The sequence below is a fragment of the Mesoplodon bidens genome, assembly GCF_964165515.1.
Source record: "Mesoplodon bidens genome assembly, chromosome: 12".
Lineage (NCBI taxonomy): Eukaryota > Metazoa > Chordata > Mammalia > Artiodactyla > Ziphiidae > Mesoplodon > Mesoplodon bidens.
Genome location: NC_138168.1, coordinates 63721785 through 63742636, shown reverse-complemented (window position 1 = coordinate 63742636; position 20852 = coordinate 63721785). Strand labels below are relative to the sequence as shown.

The 20852-nt window shown below is 38.2% G+C and overlaps 1 protein-coding gene across 1 annotated transcript; it reads left to right on the top strand.

Moving 5' to 3' along the window:
• The first annotated feature begins 5 nt into the window (after window positions 1–5).
• On the top strand, window positions 6–20818 carry VNN1 (vanin 1). Its single transcript, XM_081251133.1, has 7 exons — window positions 6–219; window positions 1719–1849; window positions 10646–10838; window positions 11526–11817; window positions 12254–12615; window positions 18684–18854; window positions 19846–20818. The coding sequence occupies exons 1-7, from the start codon at window positions 7–9 to the stop codon at window positions 20026–20028; spliced, it is 1545 nt and encodes a 514-aa protein (XP_081107259.1). The 5' UTR covers window position 6; the 3' UTR covers window positions 20029–20818.
• The last annotated feature ends 34 nt before the right edge of the window (window positions 20819–20852 follow it).

Sequence of the window (20852 nt, the reverse complement as noted above, 5' to 3'; positions counted from 1 at the left end):
TTCAGCATGACTATGTCTCAGTTGCTGGATTATGTGGCAATTTTCTTTTTCTGTGTCTTAAAAGCCAGCTCTCTGGATACGTTTACTGCAGCTGTTTATGAGCATGCAGTGATATTGCCTAATGCCACCCTGATACCGGTGTCCCATGAAGAGGCCTTGCTATTAATGCACCAAAATCTGGATCTTTTGGAAGGAGCAATCGCATCAGCATCAAAGCAGGTACCATTTCTCAAGTGTGCTGGCTTCTATGTAGAGAAAAGGGTGGGGTCTTAGGAGACAGAATCACTGTCAGGGTCAATTACACTTTTGAATGACATATGTGTCAGGGTAGCCAAGACCTTCTTTTACAGAGTCCTCCCTGCTCCTAGTTATGAGAGCAAAGACACTATTACATGCTTCCCTTGTAGTGAGAGCAACGTTTTGAAAAGAATGGCTGGTTATTAAGTGGCAACAAACTTTTGAGGAACTTGCTATAAATTCAACAGTTTTGTTGCTCTTTTCTGCTACAGATGGAGGGTGAAGGACAGATGGGTGAGGGATCAGTTGCTATTCTTAGAGTGTTTGTGGCCTTGGTGTGCTTTTGCGCTCTTAAGAGTTTGTAGGTTTTTAGGTTAGTTCATAACACCAAGACAATTAAACGTAAATTGCATTGTGTATTATATACAGTGTGTCTTATATACTTCATACTTCATTCTAATTACAAGACAAAAGTACATATGTTAATGCATAGTAAGTCCTTGAGTTGAATGAAGGGTTAAGTTTAAGTGTGTGGTTTGGACGAATATAATTGAAATAAGCTATTTGTAGATCAGGTAAACAAGGGATATATAAAGTCTGATGAAAGTCATGGATATATACATATGACATATATCTATCAACATACATTCTTCTACATGCAAAGATTTAAAAAGGTTATTAAGGGGACTTCCTTGGTAGTGCAGTGGTTAAGACTCCAAGCTCCCAATGCAGGGGGCCTGTGTTCGATCCCTGGTCAGGGAACTAGATCCCACATGCATGCCGCATCTAAGAGTTCAAATGCCACAACTAAGGAGCCGGTGAGCTGCAACTAAGGAGCCTGCCTGCTGCAACTAAGACCCAGCACAATCAAATAAATAAATTAATTAATTAGAAGGTTATTAAGAATTCTGAGGTTCTTTTTCACCTTAGTCCAACTATTTCCTTAAAGGCCACACAGCAGCTTCCAGGATGGCCCTCCTACTGAAGGCGCCCAGGTGAGCTCACGTTGTACCTGTAGGCCTGGCACCCTTCAGGTAACTGTGTCAGAGCTCCCTTCTGAGAAGCAGGAATCACATTTGCAGGGTACGAGGCAGGAAAGGCTGGGCGGAGGAGAGAGTGATAAATCAATCCTGACACACTCAGGCAAAATAATTGGCCAAAGGTCAAGGAGAGGGCTTGTCCAGGAAAGAGTTAGGTTTATAGTTAACAACCACAGTGCGTGGTTGAGCCTAAGAATAGCCTGGAAAAATATTAACAGCCGTGAAAGGATGAAAAAGTTACATAGAAATGATTACTGTGGGATTAGAAAATGAAAGTGGTTGGGCAAAGAGAATAAATTATAAAAATATAGAAAGCAAAAGAATAAGGTGGAAAAAAGAACCTGAATGTTTGTTCTTCAGCCACTCAGGTCCTCTTGCAGGCCCCCTTTTTGACTGTTTGCTTATTTGAGAAATATTTTGAGTCAGCTCCATTTTTAACAGGGTGCACATATTATTGTGACTCCAGAAGATGGTATTTACGGCTTTAACTTCAACAGGGAATCTATCTACCCATACTTGGAGGATATCCCAGACCCTCAAGTGAACTGGATCCCTTGTAATAATCCCGACAGGTAAAGAAACATATTGTGGAAAATTTAACCATGAACATGAACTTACTTTACCTGGGAAAACTTTGTAGAAGATCACTGTATAAGATTTACTATTGACTCTAAGTTTCAAGATAGTTTTATAATTTTTCATCTCCTACAGATACGTGTATTAGGAAAATGAATATGAATTATGATATCACAAAAGTCAGTGCTGTAACGTAACATAGAAATGATCAAATTCAATGTGAATTTCCACTGGGGGAATGATCTGGAGACGACAGCATAACTTAGGGCCACAGGGTGGTTGGCTAGAGGAAGAACCATATCCAAACTCACCTCTTCTGACTCCTTGCCAGTAAACAGAAAATTGTTTCCCTATGTAGGTCTGTACTTTTAAAACTAAGTGAGAAAATAGTGAGACAGAGTCACATGTCAGTTTAAGATTAAAATGTTTCCTTTCACATTAATAAGATAGCTGGATGAGGTTAATATATATGAAATTCTTCAAGCTTAAGCTGATAACCTAGGAGGTGATATAGCAGAACTGTGTAAGTGTTTGACATCAAGTCTAGAATAAGAAATATGGAGTCTGATAAAAGTAGCACTATTATTTTTAATATAAGCAAAACAATACAAACTGGGTACAACACTTTAGAGAATCACATCAGTTAGCTCACTTCTTTCCAAATGTATTATTGCCAAAATTGTAGGAGTTCCTCTTTTGGAACTGCTCTCAAAACCACACAAACAACTATATCTGCTTATAGAGACACCTTGATTTTGACAAAGTTCAATATTATTTATCTTAATGAACTACCTTATATTTCATTACATCATAAATTTTTCTTATTTAACCATGTCTTATACCAGAGCTTCAGATTCTAAAGGGCAAGCACCATTATGACTTCCATTTTGAATTGATTTCATTTGTTTCTGAATGACCTTTCCCTAGAACCAAATTTCCTAGGGCCTTCTGAAAATACCCACCAGGGTGTTCCATTTTTCCATTTCAAGAAGTCTGGCAGGAGAAAGAGGAACCAAGATGGCGGAGTAGAAAGACATGCTCTCACTCCCTCTTGTGAGAACACCAGAATCACTACTAGCTGATGGACAATTATCAATAGGAAGACGCTGGAACCCATGTAAAAAGATACTCCACATCCAAAGACAAAGGAGAAGCCACAATGAGATGGTAGGAAGGGCACAATAACAGTAAAATAAAATCCCATAACTGCTGGGTGGAGAACACTTATATCACAGAAGTCCACCCACTGGAGTGAAGGTTCTGGGCTCCACATCAGGCTTCCCAACCTGGAGGTCCAGCAACAGGAGGAGGAATTCCTAGAGAATCAGTCTTTGAAGGCTGGTGGGATTTGATTGCAGGACTTTGACAGGACTGGGGGAAACAGAGACTCCACTCTTGGAGGACACACACAAAATTGTGTGCGCATCAGGACCCAGGGGAAAGAGCAGTGACCACAGGGGAGACTGAACCAGACCTACCTGCTAGTGTTGGAGGATCTCCTGCACAGGCAGGGGTTGACTGTGGCTCACTGTAAGGACAAGGACACTGGCAGAAGAAGTTCTGGGAATACTCCTTGGCATGAGCTCTCCCAGAGTCCACCATTAGCCCCACCAAAGAGCCCAGGTAGGCTCCGGTGTTGGGTTGCCTCAGGCCAAACAACCAACAGGGAGGGAACCCAGCCCCACCCATCAGCAGTCAAACGGATTAAAGTTTTACTGAGCTCTGCCCACCAGAGCAACACCTAGATCTACACACCACCAGTCCCTCCCATCAGGAAACTTGCACGAGCCTCTTAGATAGCCTCATCCACCAGAAGGCAGACAGCAGAAGCAAGAAGAACTACAATCCTGCAGCCTGTGGAACAAAAACCACATACACAGAAAGGTAGACAAGATGAAAAGGCAGAGGGCTATGTACCAGATGAAGGAACAAGATAAAACCCCAGAAAAACAGCTAAATGAAGTGGAGATAGGCAACCTTCCAGAAAAAGAATTCAGAATAATGATAGTGAAGATGATCCAGGCCTCGGAAAAAGAATGGAGGCAAAGATCAGGAAGATGCAAGAAATGTTTAACAAAGACCTAGAAGAATTAAAGAACAAACAAACAGAGATGAACAATACAATAACTGAAATGAAAACTACACTAGAAGGAATCAATAGCAGAATAACTGAGGCAGAGGAACGGATAAGTAACCTGGAAGACAGAATGGTGGAATTCACTGCTGAGGAACAGAATAAAGAAAAAAGAATGAAAAGAAATAAAGACAGCCTAAGAGACCTCTGGGACAACATTAAACGCAACAACATTCGCATTTTAGGGGTCCCAGAAGGAGAAGAGAGAGAGAAAGGACCCGAGAAAATATTTGAAGAGATTATAGTCAGAAACTTCCCTAACATGGGAAAGGAAATAGCCACCCAAGTCCAGGAAGCACAGTGAGTCCCATACAGGACAAACCCAAGGAGAAACATGCCGAGACACATAATAATCAAATTGGCAAAAATTAAAGACAAAGAAAAATTATTCAAAGCAGCAAGGGAAAAACGACAAATAACATTCAAGGGAACTCCCATAAGATTAACAGCTGATTTCTCAGCAGAAACTCTACAAGCCAGAAGGGAGTGGCATGATATACTTAAAGTGATGAAAGGGAAGAATCTACAACCAAGATTACTCTACTCAGCAAGGATCTCATTCAGATTCAATGGAGAAATCAAAAGCTTTACAGACAAGCAAACGCTAAGAGAATTCAGCACCACCAAACCAGCTCTACAACAAATTCTAAAGGAACTTCTCTAAGTGGGAAGCACAAGAGAAGAAAAGGACCTACAAAAAAAAACCCAAAACAATTAAGAAAATGGTCATAGGAACATGCATATCGATAATTACCTTAAACGTGAATGGATTAAATGCTTCAATCAAAAGACACAGGCTGCTGAATGGATAAAATAACAAGACCCATATATATGCTGTCTACAAAAGACCCACATCAGACCTAGGGACACATACAGGGTAAAAGTGAGAGGATGGAAAAAGATATTCCATGCAAATGGAAATCAAAAGGAAGCTGGAGTAGCAATACTCATATCAGATAAAATAGACTTTAAAATAAAGAATGTTATAAGAGACAAGGAAGGACACTACATAATCATCAAGGGATCAATCCAAGAAGAAGATATAACAATTATAAATATATATGCACCCAATATAGGAGCACTTCAATACATAAGGCAACTGCTAACAGCTATAAAAGAGGAAATTGACAGTAACACAATAATAGTGGAGGACTTTAACACCTCACTTACACCAATGGACAGATCATCCAAAATGAAAATAAATAAGGAAACAGAAGCTTTAAATGACACAATAGACCACATAGATTTAATTGATATTTATAGGACAATCCATCCAGATTACACTTTGTTTCAAGTGCGCATGGAACATTCTCCAGAATAGATCACATCTTGGTTCACAAATCAAGCCTCAGTAAACTTAAGAAAACTGAAATCATATCAAGCATCTTTTCTTACCACAATGCTATGAGATTAGGAATCAATTCCAGTGAAAAAAACGTAAAAAACACAAAAACATGGAGGCTAAACAATACGCTACTAAATAACCAAGAGGTCACTGAAGAAATCAAAGAGGAAATCAAAAAATACCTAGAGACAAATGACAATGAAAACACGATGATCCAAAACCTATGGGATGCAGCAAAAGCAGTTCTAAGAGGGAAGTTTATAGCAATACATGCCTACCTCAAGAAACAAGAAAAATCTCAAACAATCTAACCTTACACCTAAAGAAACTAGAGAAAGAAGAACAAACAAAACCCAAAGTTAGCAGAGGGAAAGAAATCATAAAGATCAGAGCAGAAATAAATGAAATAGGAACAAAGAAAACAATAGCAAATTTCAATAAAACTAAAAGCTGGTTCTTTGGGAAGATAAACAAAATTGATAAACCATTAGCCAGACTCATCAAGAAAAAGAGAGAGAGGGGCTTCCCTGTTGGTGCAGTGGTTGAGAGTCCGCCTGCCAATGCAGGGGACACGGGTTCGTGCCCCGGTCCAGGAAGATCCAACATGCCGCAGAATGGCTGGGCCCGTGAGACATGGCCGCTGAGCCTGCGTGTCCAGAGCCTGTGCTCTGTAACAGGAGAGGCCACAACAGTGAGAGGCCCGTGTACCACAAAAAAAAAAAAAAAAAAAAAAAAGAATGAAAGAAAAAGAGAGAGAGAAGACTCAAATCAATAAAATTAGAAATGAAAAAGGAGAATTTACAACAGACACCACAGAAATACAAAGCATACTAAGAGACTGCTACAAGCAACTCTATGCCAATAAAATGGACAACCTGGAAGAAATGGACAAATTCTTAGAAAGGTATAACCTCCCAAGATTGAACCAAGAAGAAATACTAAATATGAACAGACCAGTCACAAGTAATGAAATTGAAACTGTGATTAAAAATCTTCCAACAAACAAAAGTCCAGGACCAGATGCCTTCACAGGTGAATTCTATCAAACATTTAGAGAAGAGCTGACACCCATCCTTCTCAAACTCTTCCAAAAAACTGCAGAGGAAGGAACACTCCCAAACTCATTTTATGAGGCCACCATCACTCTGATACCAAAACCAGACAAAGATACTAGAAAAAAAGAAAACTACAGACCAATATCACTCATGAATATAGATGCAAAAATCCTCAACAAAATACTAGCAAACAGAATCCAACAACACATTAAAAGGATCATACACCATGATCAAGTGGGGTTTATCCCAGGGATGCAAGGATTCTTCAATATACGCAAATCAATCAGTGTGATACACCATATTAACAAATTGAAGAATAAAAATCATTCGATCATCTCCATCGATGCAGAAAAAGCTTTTGACAAAATTCAACACCAATTTATGATAAAAAAACTCTCCAGAAAGTGGGCATAGAGGGAACCTACCTCAACATAATAAAGGCCATATATGACAAACCCACAGCAAACATCATTCTCAATGGTGAAAAATTGAAAGCATTTCCTCTAAGATCAGGAAGAAGACAAGGATGTCCACTCTCACCACTATTATTCAACATAGTTTTGGAAGTCCTAGCCATGGCAATCAGAGAAGAAAAAGAAATAAAAGGAATACGAACTGGAAAAGAAGAAGTAAAACTGTCACTGTTTGCAGATGACATGATACTATACATAGAGAATCCTAAAGATGCTGTCAGAAAACTACTAGAGCTAATCAATGAATTTGGTAATGTTACAGGACACAAAATTAATGCACAGAAATCTCTTGCATTCCTATACACTAATGATGAGAAATCTGAAAGAGAAATTACGGAAACACTCCCATTTACCATTGCAACAAAAAGAATAAAATACCTAGGAATAAACCTACCTAAGGAGACAAAAGACCTGTAGGCAGAAAACTATAAGACACTGATGAAAGAAATTAAAGATGATACCAACAGATGGAGAGATATACCATGTTCTTGGATTGGAAGCATCAATATTGTGAAAATGACTATACTACCCAAAGCAATCTACAGGTTCAATGCAATCCCTAACAAATTAACAATGGTATTTTTTACAGAACTAGAACAAAATATCTTAAAATTTGTATGGAGACACAAAAGACCCCAAATAGCCAAAGTGGTCTTGAGGGAAAAAAACGGAGCTGGAGGAATCGGTCTCCTGGACTTCAGACTATACTACAAAGCTACAGTAACAAGACAATATGGTACTAGCACAAAACCAGAAATATAGATCAATGGAAGAGGATAGAAAGCCCAGAGATTAAACCCATGCACCTATAGTCAACTAATAATAAGTTTAGTGTGGTTTAAATGATGTGAGGGAGAGGGAGAAAAATAGGAGATGGAGGCAGAAAGGCAGACAGGTAGGAAAGCCCTGATCACATAAGGCTTCGTGGACCATAATAATTACTTTGGTACTTGAGTGAGAAAGCAGCCATTGGAGAGTTTTGGACAGAGAAATGATGTGCTCTTACTTCAGTTTTATAAGGATCACTCTAGCAGCCTCATGGAGAATAGTCTCCAGAAAGTAGGTCAGTAAAGATGCAGGGGACAGTTAAAAAGCTATGGCGATAATCTAGGCAGAGGGATTATGGTGTTTGGATAAAGATGGTAGAAGTTTGGATATTAAGAAATGACCAGATTCTGAATAAAGTCTGAAGGTAGCTCTGACAGGGTTTGCTCAAAGATTGAATGTAGGATGAGAAAGGAAGAGAGGAGTCCAGCTCCTTTACCCCTCACATACAACCAGATACCATGCCTTGTTGAGTATGTTTGACATATCCAGAGTTGATTGCTTTCTTTTCTCAAAGTCACCAACCTTTTGGAGGGGGGGTCTGCATCACCACTTAGCCTAGGTGTTATGGGAACAGGCCCTCGTTATTTCTCTTTTTAATTTTATTTATTTATTTAGCATTTATACTTCACATGCTTCCAGAAAGATCTGAGGCTTCTTACAAAATCTTATATAATTAAAAAACACAACAGTTTAGATGCAAAAACAAAGTAGAAGCTACCTGAATAAATTACAGGAAGTAGTTGTTACAAGGCAGCATGGTAGTGGGCTGACAATTACAATTGAACATACAGTACAGTTCTGAGAGTTCCTGGGAGGCTGAGAGGAACAATATGACTTACAAGCTTTCATTGCCTCACAGAAGAAACCTTGTAGATTTCTTGAGAGACAAACTGTGTCTAGGAACCTAACTCAAAGATGAATTTACTTATTCAGCTATTTTTCCTTGACTATTTCCTATGTACTGGGTACTCCACTATGGGAATGAGTAGGAATTCTTGTATAAGGGACATCCTTTAATGCAGCGAATGTCTGCACCTCTGATAAAGGTGATGTGGCCTGCAGATTAAAGAGTCAGTCATTAGTTCAATAAGTTAAAAAAAAATACTTGCCTAATTAGCTAGCTTGAATGAAAAGAATTTTGATACTTGATTGCATATTATTTTGTACTGTTGTTTCAGGGTTTTGTGTGCATACACATTTTCTCCAGTAAGATTAGAGGATTTTGAAGTGCACCAGTCATATTTTACACTGTATCTCCCACACTGTGCACTTGGACAGCTCTACCTAGAATGTCCTTTCCCCAGATGCCTACATATCTAACATGGTGCTTTGTGTAGTGCTAGGACCCAACAAATATTTTTTGAATATTTCATAACATTTTTAAGGTTAGTAAATGTCTTCTTCAATAATTGATGACTTGTATTATATTTTGAGATTGAACACTTTGAAAGCAGTCTTAGAAAATACATTTAATTCTTCTGTTTCACCTCCTTTTTCTGTTCCCAGTAGCCCTAGGACAGAGGTCTGCATACCTTAAGGGCTCAGCAAATATTAAGGATTAAGTGAGAAGCAGATTTCAGGCTCACATAAGCAAAATGCATTTTTTAAACTCCAAATCTAACAAAGAATTTTGGAGCTTTTCTGGGTATAGCAAACAGTCTGAAAAATGTAGTTTAAATGGAAATGTATTAAAATATATGACGCACTTTCAAGATTAATACAGACAGGAGGAAAATATGCAATCGGGACTGTTTTAGAAATCCAGAACAGTAAGCTTCTATTTCATGTATCTATTCCACCACTTCAGGTGATTTGAAAAGACATGGGATAAATATGCTTCAAGTGGTCCAATGTATTGTATTTATATCTGCATTTCAGATATGACTTGAAGCACACAAGGGGGGAAAATTATCAAATAGTCATTTTTTTATATAAATGCACTGAGATAATAATTTTTTAAGATGCAGTTTCCTATCCTTGTTGGTCTTTTTCAATGATATGTTTTGTGGATGATTGCTATGGTTTTGCTTATATTGCCAGCAGATGACACCAAATTTTCTTATAGTAAGTTCTCAGATCTAATGTACAGCATGGTGACTATAGTTAACAATACTGTATTGTATATTTGAAAGTTGCTTTGGGAGTAGATTTTAAATGTTCTCACCATAACAACAATAAAATTGTAATTCTGTGAGGTGAAGGATAATCACATTGTGGTAAGCACTTCTCAATATATACATGTATCAAATCATCACATTTTACATCTTAAACTTATACAGTGTTATATACCACTTCTATCTCAATGCAACTGGGGAAAAAACACAATAACTCCCGACTTCACCCTCCCTTCAGCCCTTGGCAACCATCATTCGACTTTCTTTCTCTATAATTAGAGACTGCAATTTACCTTCCAAGCATTTCCCTGGAAGTTTCATGTCTTTGAGTAGACTCCAGATTTCCAAAATAATTATGTCAGCTAGATTCTTGTAGGCAAGTTTTATCTAGGTAGAGAGATGGATTCCTGGCACTTCCTACTCTGCCATCTTTCCACAATCATCCTACTTCCAAAATGTTGTTCTTTCATTCAAAATATTTTTTAATACCTCTTTTCTTTCAGGCATGTGTTCGGTGAACAGGAGATGTGTGTCTTTGCCCCCAAATATCTATAAGATGTGACATACAAGATGAGCACATAAATGAATCTATGATTATAGATGATGATAAATGCCATAAGAATATACATGACCTGGAGTCTTATCCTAGAATAGTTTCCTAGAACCAAATTCCCACAAGCATGGACTTCCTCTGAAGTCTTTTCTTGTTTTAATCCTTCCCTTCTATCTATGCTATTTAGAATTTATTTTTGTGTATATCACATAAGTTCAGGCAACTATCATTCTGAATTTAATTAAATGCTAAGTTTGATTTTTTTTCCTCTTCCAATGAACACATACCAGATTTGGCCACACCCCAGTGCAAAAAAGGCTCAGCTGTCTGGCCAAGGACAACTCCATCTACATCGTGGCAAACATTGGGGACAAGAAGCCATGCAATACAAGTGACCCTCAGTGTCCCCCTGATGGTCGTTACCAATACAACACTGATGTGGTGTTTGATTCTGAGGGGAAACTGGTGGCCCGCTACCATAAGGTAAAAGTCATTTGCAGATAATTCAACTACTGAATTGCTTACCAAAATAAAGTGGACAAGAAGGGAAAAAAATCACCATTGTTCATAATAAAAAGCTTACTTTGAAAGCAGAGGAGAGACAAAGCATAGAAAGTAATGATTATTTGTGGTAAATTCCTAGAAAAGGGAGGTTTCCTGTACATTAAGGAACATAGGAATGTGTCATTAGGAGTATGTGATAATCAGTAGAAGCTACCTGTTTTGAAATAAAATGTTGCCTTTTGGACTTTGTCCTTTTAATGACATGCCCTGGCAAAGGGTCAAGGCTAAAATGAAAAACCTTACCAGATAGACTTGGTTTTAAAGAGAAAGGAGGCAAGAAATTTCTTTGTCCACAGAAAATTATGTGTTCTTGGCAAATAGAAGTTATCTGTTTCACTCCTATGTCTCTAACATTCGAGAAGGTCTTAATAGATAAGGATTCCCTTCTACAGATCTATCAAATGTGGAAATTAAACCAAAGGCATAGTAATCCTATCAGCATAGTGATCTTTGATTTTCTAACACTCTTTCCCTGCAGAGACAGTGGTGGTAGATGAGATTGGCACTGTTTAATAGATGTGAGCTTGCACTTTTTTAGATGCAGTGATATCTGGGCCAACTTCTTAAAAGAGATTCCCCCCCCCCATCATCTTCTGTTTATTGCAGCAAAATCTATTCTTGGGTGAAGATCAGTTCAATGCCCCCAAGGAACCTGAGGTCATGACTTTCAACACCACCTTTGGAAAGTTTGGCATATTCACGTGCTTTGATATTCTCTTCCATGATCCTGCTGTGACTCTGGTGAAAGATTTCCATGTGGACACCATACTCTTCCCGACAGCTTGGATGAATGTTTTGCCACATTTGTCAGCTATTGAATTCCACTCAGCTTGGGCTATGGGCATGGGAGTCAACTTCCTTGCATCCAATCTACATTACCCCTCAAAGAACATGACAGGTAACGTGTCATCTTTAGGATTTTGATGTAATCAAAAAAGGAAAAAAAATCATGTTCTTTCTAGCTAACATGTACTCCTTAATACAATGTTTTCCAACTCTTAATTGTTGTACATCTAGCTGGTGACACGCTGTAGAATCAATCTCAACCTAAATTGTTTCATAAATTGATTTAGCTTTATTCAACTTGAATGTACACTCTTATTGTTTTTTTCAAAATTTACTACTTCTTACATGAAACTCTCTCTTCTTGGCTTCTTGGTGACATACTCTATTGGATTTCATCTCACCTATCTGTCCTTATCAACATATTTTACTGAAATTAATGAAATATATAGCTTAGAGAAACTAAAATGTTAATATGAGTTTAGAATAACAATAACAACTATGCAACCGCTTTTTGCTTTACTGTTTTAAATGTCATTTCCAATTTCCAGGAAGTGGCATCTACGCACCTGATTCTCCAAGAATATTTCATTATGATATGAAGACAGAGGAGGGAAAACTCCTCCTCTCACAACTGGCCTCCCACCCACACCCCACAGCAGTAGTGAATTGGACTTCTTATGCGAGTGGTATAGAAGCCCCCTCAATGGGAAGCCAGGAATTTAAGGGCATCATCTTTTTTGATGAATTCACCTTCTTGGAGCTCAAAGACATCACAGGAAATTACACAGTTTGTCAGAAAGATCTCTGCTGTCATCTAAGTTACAAGATGTCTGAGAAGAGATCAGATGAAGTTTATGTACTAGGGGCATTTGATGGACTACATACTGTGGAAGGGAGCTATTATTTACAGGTAATGATTGTTTTGGTGGCAGGGGAATTACTGGATAAAACAGGACACCCAGTTAAATTTGAATTTCAGATAAACAATGAATTACTTTCATTATAAGTATGTCCCACTTTGCGGGACATGTGTATACTGAAAATTGGTTATTTATTTGAAATTCCAATTTATTGGGTATCCTGAATTTTTACTTGCTAAAACTTGCAATCTTAGATGTCAGTCCAATTTTAAACTGGTTGGGAAAAGGCAGAACATTTACTTGCAGTCCCAGTGTTTAAAATGATATATTAATCAAATTACAGATAATTTTAATGAATAATTAACATCTAATATTTTCTGCCTGAACTTATTAAGGCATTTCCCATTTACGGTCACTAATGCCTATCTTGTTTTATAAGAAGCTTCAGACTGAGTATGTCCCGGAGACATATAGAGCTGACCTCTGTGATGTACAGTAGGATAGCTGCAAAGATTGAGACATCTCACAGCCCTCAACATAAAGGGGGAGCTATTATAGCCAGTTGAGATGGAACCCTTAAGAACAAGCTGCTTCCATGTTTCTCTCATTCTGCTCTTCTTTTCCTTGATCTGGTCTCCATCCTATCTCACCCAGATTATTGCAGTCTCCTCCTAAGAAGGCTTCCCATTAATAGTTTCAGTTCTATCCAGTTCATTCTTTACACTATAATTACAAAAATCATGGAACACCATTTCTGATTATTTCCCTCACTTGCTTAAAATTCCTCACTGTTTTCTAATTGGCAAATCAAATTCCTTAACATAAAGGACTCAGGAAGTCTTAACACGTGCTTTTTCCTACTCTCTGTCCTCATGTCTCACTTCTACCCCCATGTACCCTGGGCTTCTATCGTATTGAGATTTTTCCCATCTACAGTGTGTCAGCATCTGTAGAAACTCCGGATGTTTGAACAATTTTTTTTGCTTGTTTTTTTGTTTTAATCTTTGATGACCCCCAGCTACTCAGCACTCATAGTGCTTTACAGGTGTTATCTCCACCAAGGTGGCTTCTCTGACACCCCCACTCCCTAGCTGGGTTAGGTAACTCCTTTATATACTCCCATATATCCTATGCTTAACTTTTTCAAAGACATATCATGTCAAATTATGTGCATACTTGTTTGAGAGTGGAAGCCTTTTGAGTGCTGGAACCATGTCCACTGTGTAGCATTTTGTTTGCTGTATGATAAGCACCTCTACCACAGCTTGTTCATTTTGACAAATATTTATCGAGTGCAAAATACATATCAGGCATATATTTGGTGCTAATGTGGTGAAGATGAATAAGTATGGACCCTCCTCTTGAGGAATTTAGTAGGGGAGAAAGACAGATGAACATAATTTCAGTACAGGTTGGCATGTGATAGAACAAAGGCATATTTTGCTATAGAAATACTAAGGAGCTGCACTTAGCCTAATTTGGGGATCCAGGGAAGTTTCTGAAGACATGCTGCTTGAACTTATGCTATCTATCCAGGTGAAAAAAAGTGGGAGGGAATTCTAGGTGGGGTTAAGAGCCTGAGCAGGGGGGTGGATATGTCAAAAAGCAGGGTATGCAGAGACAAGCAAGCAGCTGACTGTCACTAAAATGTAGCATAAGAAGCAAGGATGGTTGGAAGATAAGCGTAGAGGCAGGACCACATCCTGCAGGATCTTACCTCTCATTCCTAAGATGTGGACTTCATTCCATCAGTGATAGGTTTTTGTTGGAAGGTGTTCAGCAGGGGAATGATGTGATCACATCTGTTTTTGAGTAGATTGTTTTGGTTGCACTACGGATCATGGAACATAGGACAAAATGACTAGTTAGATTATTAAAATAGTCCTATTAAGACCTGAACCAAAATTATGTTCGTAGGAATAAAAGCAGGGTATGGAGTCAAGAAATATTTAGAAAACTAAACTTAGTAGCTAATTTGACATGGAACAGGAAAGCAGAATGAAGGGTCTAGAATACCAGGTGTCTGGCAAGAGTGGCTGGATGAAATGTGATGCTTTGACAGATCAGGATTCAAGAGGAGGAGCAAATTGGATGGGAGTGGGGAAGATGTTCAATTCAGCTTTGGACGTGCTGGTTTTTAATTACTCTGGGGACATTCAGTTGGAGCCATCCAATAGGCTGTTGAATATATGGGTCTGATACTTTAGGGAGATACGAGATTTAGAAATATTGTTTTGAGAACCAGCAGGAAAAAGGTGGTGGTAAACCCACAAGAGTGAATTGCAAAAGCTGACTAAAACAGTGAAGAACAGTGAGTTAAAGGTGGAAGCTTTTGAAACTCCTGTGTTTGGGCAGGAAATAAACAGAAGAATAGAAACATGCAACTATGTTTGAGAAATAAAGGAGAACTTAAAGAGAACTCTCATGGAAGGAAAGGAAGCAGAGACTCTCAGAAGGAGGAAATTGTGAAGTGTATTTGTGCAATGTTTACCATTATTGAATGAATGAGTATAATTTTGGTGGAATCTTCTGGGCTCATAATGATAGAGTGAAAGACAGATTACAGTGGGTTGAAAAGTCAAAGGGAAGTGAGATATTGAAAGAGCGAGTGAATATTTCTTTTGCAAAAATCTTGTCTGATACAGGAAGAAAGGAAACAAGGTAGAAGCTAGACAGAGAGGCCCATTCTTTTTTTGTTTTTTGTTCTCCCAATAGATGAGAGAAATATAGGCCTAAGGGAAAGAGCAACAAGAAAGGAAAGGATGAAAATATTGGCAGAATCAATATTCTTTATCAGTGCTCTGAGGTGCTAGAAGAAAGGGGAAAAAATGGTATAAAACCACAGGTACAAAATGTCCAATGATTGGAAATAAGTTTAAAAAATTATGTTGTAGAAGAATATTTATTGCCATATAAATATCATATATTATGCAGCATATTGACATATATTGCATTATATATGTGGTATATATATATATGGTATTATATTGCCATATTTTTAAAATTAAAAAACTGTGATTTTTTTAAATTATTTTGTGATCTAGTTTTAAGTTTAAAAAGCTGGTTAAAACACAAGATACAGTCTCTCAGCTCTTCCTCCCTCTTTTCCATCCTTCCCTCTCAGTCTTGTCTACTTCTCTGCCTGTCCCAGAGTCTTGGTTCCACTTGAGCGGATTAGCAGTAGGTCTCTTCTTGGTGTTGGGAGGTTGGTTAGTGCTGTCAAGTGAAACGAAGTCCTCTGTTATTATTGCTGGACAGTGATCCCCTAGCTAAGCCACTGGTGCCAGACAGGTTTTCGAATTTAAAATTCTAAATTTAGAAGCTTTCTTCATGGATATGGTGACTTTTTAGGGTTACCAAAACTGACTAAAAGTTCTGAGCATGTGGGTGATACTTGCCAATTTTAAGCTTCACAGAGGGATGGTCTAGCTGGGCTTTTGATTAGGGGAATCCCTGAGATAAGTGTCTTTAGAGACTTCCCTTTGGGATGATTAGGTTTTCCAGGTTTCAAAATTCTTCTATTTCCCTTCCTGAATAATTAAACAAATAAAAACACAGGATGCCCAGGTAAATTCAAATTCAGATAAACAGCAAATTAAAAAAAAATAAGTATGTCCATGCAATAGTTGGGACATATTTATACTAAAAACTGGTTTTAGTTTTTTTAGTTTATCTGAACTTCAGATTTAACTGGGACTCCTGTCCTGTAATTTATCTGTCAACCTTATTCCTGAAGGATAAATGCCTTTTTTGGCAGCATTTAGAGAGTCAAGTGAGGAAAATGACCTTGCAGGGTGGAAGGAGATGGTTTTACCATTCAGTTTGATTCATTCAAGGAATCCCCTTCAAATATGTCTTTCAAAACCTCCATCTAAACATCGTCTGCTTTACCCTCTCTGAAAATAAGTATTCCACCTTTTACTGGAACAAGGAAAGGGTAGTTGCCCATCCATGGGTGGGGACTCAGTATTGAGGCATTCTTAACAACTTCCCACAAATTTTCCTTTCTTCAAGCACCCCGATTTACTCCCAGCTCCTGAGGTAACTAGTGCTTCCAGGGATGGAAACTTTTGAGTATTCTCAAAAGTTTAGATAGGTTGATTCTTAGCTTTCCCCACAGCTAGTTCAGAACTTGGCTTTCTTAGGTCTGTTAAATCAGTTACCTTTTTTTAAATTGAACTTTAGTTGATTTATAATATAGTGTTAGTTTCAGGTGTATGACGTAGTGATTCAGTATTTTTGCAGATTATATTCCATTATAGGTTGTTACAAGATAATAGATATAATTCCCTGTGCTATACAGTATACCTTTGTTGCTTATCTACTTTATGTATAGTAATGTGTATCTGTTAATCTCATACCCTTAATTTGTTTCTCACACCTTCCTTCTTCCCTTTGGTAACCACAACTTTGTTTTCTATATCTATGAGCCTGTTTCAGTTTTGGTTTTTTTTACACATTCATTTGTATCAATTTTTTTTTTTTTTTTTTTTTTTGCGGTACACGGGCCTCTCACTGTTGTGGCCTCTCCCGTTGTGGAGCACAGGCTCTGGATGCACAGGCTCAGTGGCCATGGCTCACGGGCACAGCTGCTCCACAGCATGTGGGATCCTCCCGTGTCCCTTGCATCGACAGGCGGACTCTCAACCACTGCACCACCAGGGAAGCCCTGTATCATTTTTTAGCTTCCACATTCTCTGTCTGACTTATTGCACTAAGTATAATATTCTCTAGGTCCATCCACATTGCTGCAAATGGTAATATTTCATTCTTTTTTATGGCTTAGTAATATTCCATTGTATATATGTACCTCATCTTTATTTATTTATTTATTTATTTATTTATTTATTTATTTATTTATTTATTTATTTTTGGCTACGTTGGGTCTTCATTTCTGTGTGAGGGCTTTCTCTAATTGCGGCAAGTGAGGGCCACTCTTCATTGCGGTGCATGGGCCTCTCACTATTGCGGACTCTCTTGTTGCAGAGCACAGGCTCCAGACACGCAGGCTCAGTAGTTGTGGCTCATGGGCCTAGTTGTTCCGTGGCATGTGGGATCTTCCCAGACCAGGGCTCAAACCCCTGCCCCCTGCATTGGCAGGCAGATTCTCAACCACTGCACCACCAGGGAAGCCCTGTACCTCATCTTCTTAATCCAATAGTCTGTTGGTGGGCACTTGGGTTGCTTCCTCAGTTATCATTTTTGCATCAACACCCCAACTTCTAAACTTGTGCCATAATCTATCCTCCTGTTCTCCTAATCTTGTGGGTTTAGATCTTCCAAAAAAAATAATAATAAAGTTGGTTTTAGTAGGATTGCAAGGGAACAAAATTGAAGCATGCCTTCATTTTACCTTTGTCTGAAAGTTATTTGTATCCCATCTTGACACACTTGCCCTAAAATGCTTGCTCTCCAACTTCAAAAGTGGAAGCAGGGAGACCATTTAGGGGCTATTGCTTTAGTCAAGCAAGAAATAAAGGTGGCTTGGAGTAAAGCTTTGAAGATACAGTACAGATGGAGTTAAATGAAGATGGATCTTCCTTTTGGGGACTTTGCATCTGCATGGTGAGGTGATTCATACACTTAAATTTACATGCAAATAGCTATGTAGTGTAGTGTAGTATAGTATAACTACATAGAATAACGAGAGCTGTTATCATTATCCTGCTCAGGTATAAGGTATGTGACTTTTCCAGATCACAAGAGTTGTCTCTAGATCAAATTTAAAGTTTCTTCATTGTTAGAAATAGGTACTAAGGTAGAAATTAAACTAGTGTCTAAACTTTTTAAAAATAATCAGACAGTTTTGATTATTAAAAACATGGCTAACTTGAAAACAATTAGAGTATAAATGTTCATGACTGTAGACCAAGGATCTGATTATTTCTTTATGTGGTTTAATCTGTTTACAGTGAACTGCAGAAAGCACTAGGGTCTGAAGTCCTTTATTTTTATTACTAGTTGCAATAGTATTCAGCAACGAACCAGATTAAATCTAATGAGGAAGTAATACTCTAACAAACATTATAAACAAAGGGGCATAGGCACTTTTTTCTAGGTCAAGAGAATGTTTCAACTGGCTTTCCTAAGACTTATTGTTTTGTTTTTACGTTCCTAGATTTGTACTCTGTTGAAGTGTAAAACAACGGACTTACACACTTGTGGTGATTCAGTTGAAACTGCTTCCACCAGGTTTGACATGTTCTCCCTCAGTGGCACTTTTGAAACCCAGTATGTCTTCCCTGAGGTGCTGCTGAGTGAAATTCAGCTTGCACCTGGAGAATTTCAGGTACGATTTTTTGCTTAATATTGCCAACTCATTTTATGTAAGAGGAAGCATCTTTTGAATAGAAAACCTGCCCAAGTGCTTACACATATCATGAAAATCTTCATTTGGAAAGGGTAAAATTGTCCTTAGGGCTCACCAAGGACACTGAGGACATGGGATCTCTTGTCTAAAATTCCCTTAGAGAAAAATGAGCTTGTCCTTGAGAATAAAGAAATATATCTTATTGTGGGGACTTCAGGGAGTGGGCTGGGGTGTTTAAGGTCTGTCAAGTAGAAAGAAGACTCAAGAAGAGTTTCAGGACCAGTCCCACCTCTTGTATCACTGGGAAGGGATGGCCTAGGACACTGTGTGACCATCAGAGAAAAGGAAAGAAGGAAAAGCTGAGAGAGAATTGGACAGTCGCTGAATTGGCAAGAAAGCAAAACCTTTTTGTTGTTGTTGTTAATATGCAAGAAATAATTTATTACTGCACAAGTGCTCTGTCCAGCCACATTCTCCTACTGACTTTTCCTGCAGGTCCCACTCTCACTCCCCTCTCCTCATCCAAACAGTTGCTGTGGGGAGTTGGGGACGATGGGCAGGTAGGGAAGCTGTGGTGAGTGAGTGTCAGGGATGATAGAGGCTCAGCCCATAACCCCATTAGTCAAGCCCGCATGACCCTTTGGAGGAGTCTTTTTCTTGTTGGAGAGAACAAGATTTCTCTCTTATTTATTCTCAAATCCATTGTTTTATGTTTATTAACTCATCAGATGCTCTCTCAGAGTAAATGATAAGATATAGATTATGGGCATTTCAATAATAAATGAATCAGTGTCAATTCCATAGCTCCAATTTTTCTTATACTCTGTACCATTTCATATATTTAAGATGGAATGGAATCTGGCCATTATTTTTACTGTTCCTTCATCCAGTCGTACTGAATTTTAAGAGTATGTTGTGAGGTTGTATAACTGAAAGTTATTCTCAGTCAACTTCCCTGTGTTTTAAATAGGTGTCAAGTGACGGACGCTTGTGCAGCCAGAAGCCACTATCTGGACCTATCTTGACAGTAACTCTGTTTGGAAGGTTATATGAGAAGGACAGTGCCCCAAATGCTTTCTCAGACCTCACGGCACAGGCACTGAGAGTAATGCTCATAGTTGTCATACCTATTGTGTACTCATTAGGCTGGTAGAATATTTACATTTTCTCTCTTTTACTTCAGATCATTTAAGTGGATGTGAAAAGAAGAATGGGTCTGGGATTTTGATAATAGTGGTCATGGTCTTTCATATCAGTGAATTACTAATACACTTTTTCTTTTGTTTAGACAAATACACACACACACACACACACAACAATATAAGCCAGATAAATAGTGAAAAAAATTTGAAAGGTAAAATCTGTAAAATGAGAACAACAATTATACCCACCTGTTAGGTTTTTTTGGTGAGAATTAAATAAGTTACTGCAGTTAAAGTGCTTAGACAAGTTCCCAGCTCATGGAAAGCCCTCTATATATGTTAGCTATTACAATGATATAGGACTATCAGAGAAAAACCAACTGTGATGTGATGTATTTATTGCTGAAATTATATCACCTCTGATTGTACAAAGTGCATATATTTTCCAACAGTTCAGCCACTCTGCATATTTCAGTTAGAAAATCAATGAACTCAACCTCAGCCAGTTGGGTGTGGCTTGATATCTAGCACTAAGGTATCCCAGAAGGCAGCTGGGCTTACATCTAGGAATCTGCTCAAGAGCCTTAATGATTTTTATGTGCTTTTCAGTGGTGATTTCCTGCCTATTTTGTGCTTTGCCTATCTTGTCAACCTGTAAGCAAGCTAACAGGGTGGATTTAAAATAGACATTTATCAAATCTGGCCTGTTATTCTGTTTTTGCATGAGCTAAGAAAGGATTTTATGTTTATAAAGGTTTGAAAAAGAAAATAAAAAGAAGACATTTTTGTGACACATGAAAATTATTTGAAATTCAAAATTCAGTCTCCATACCTG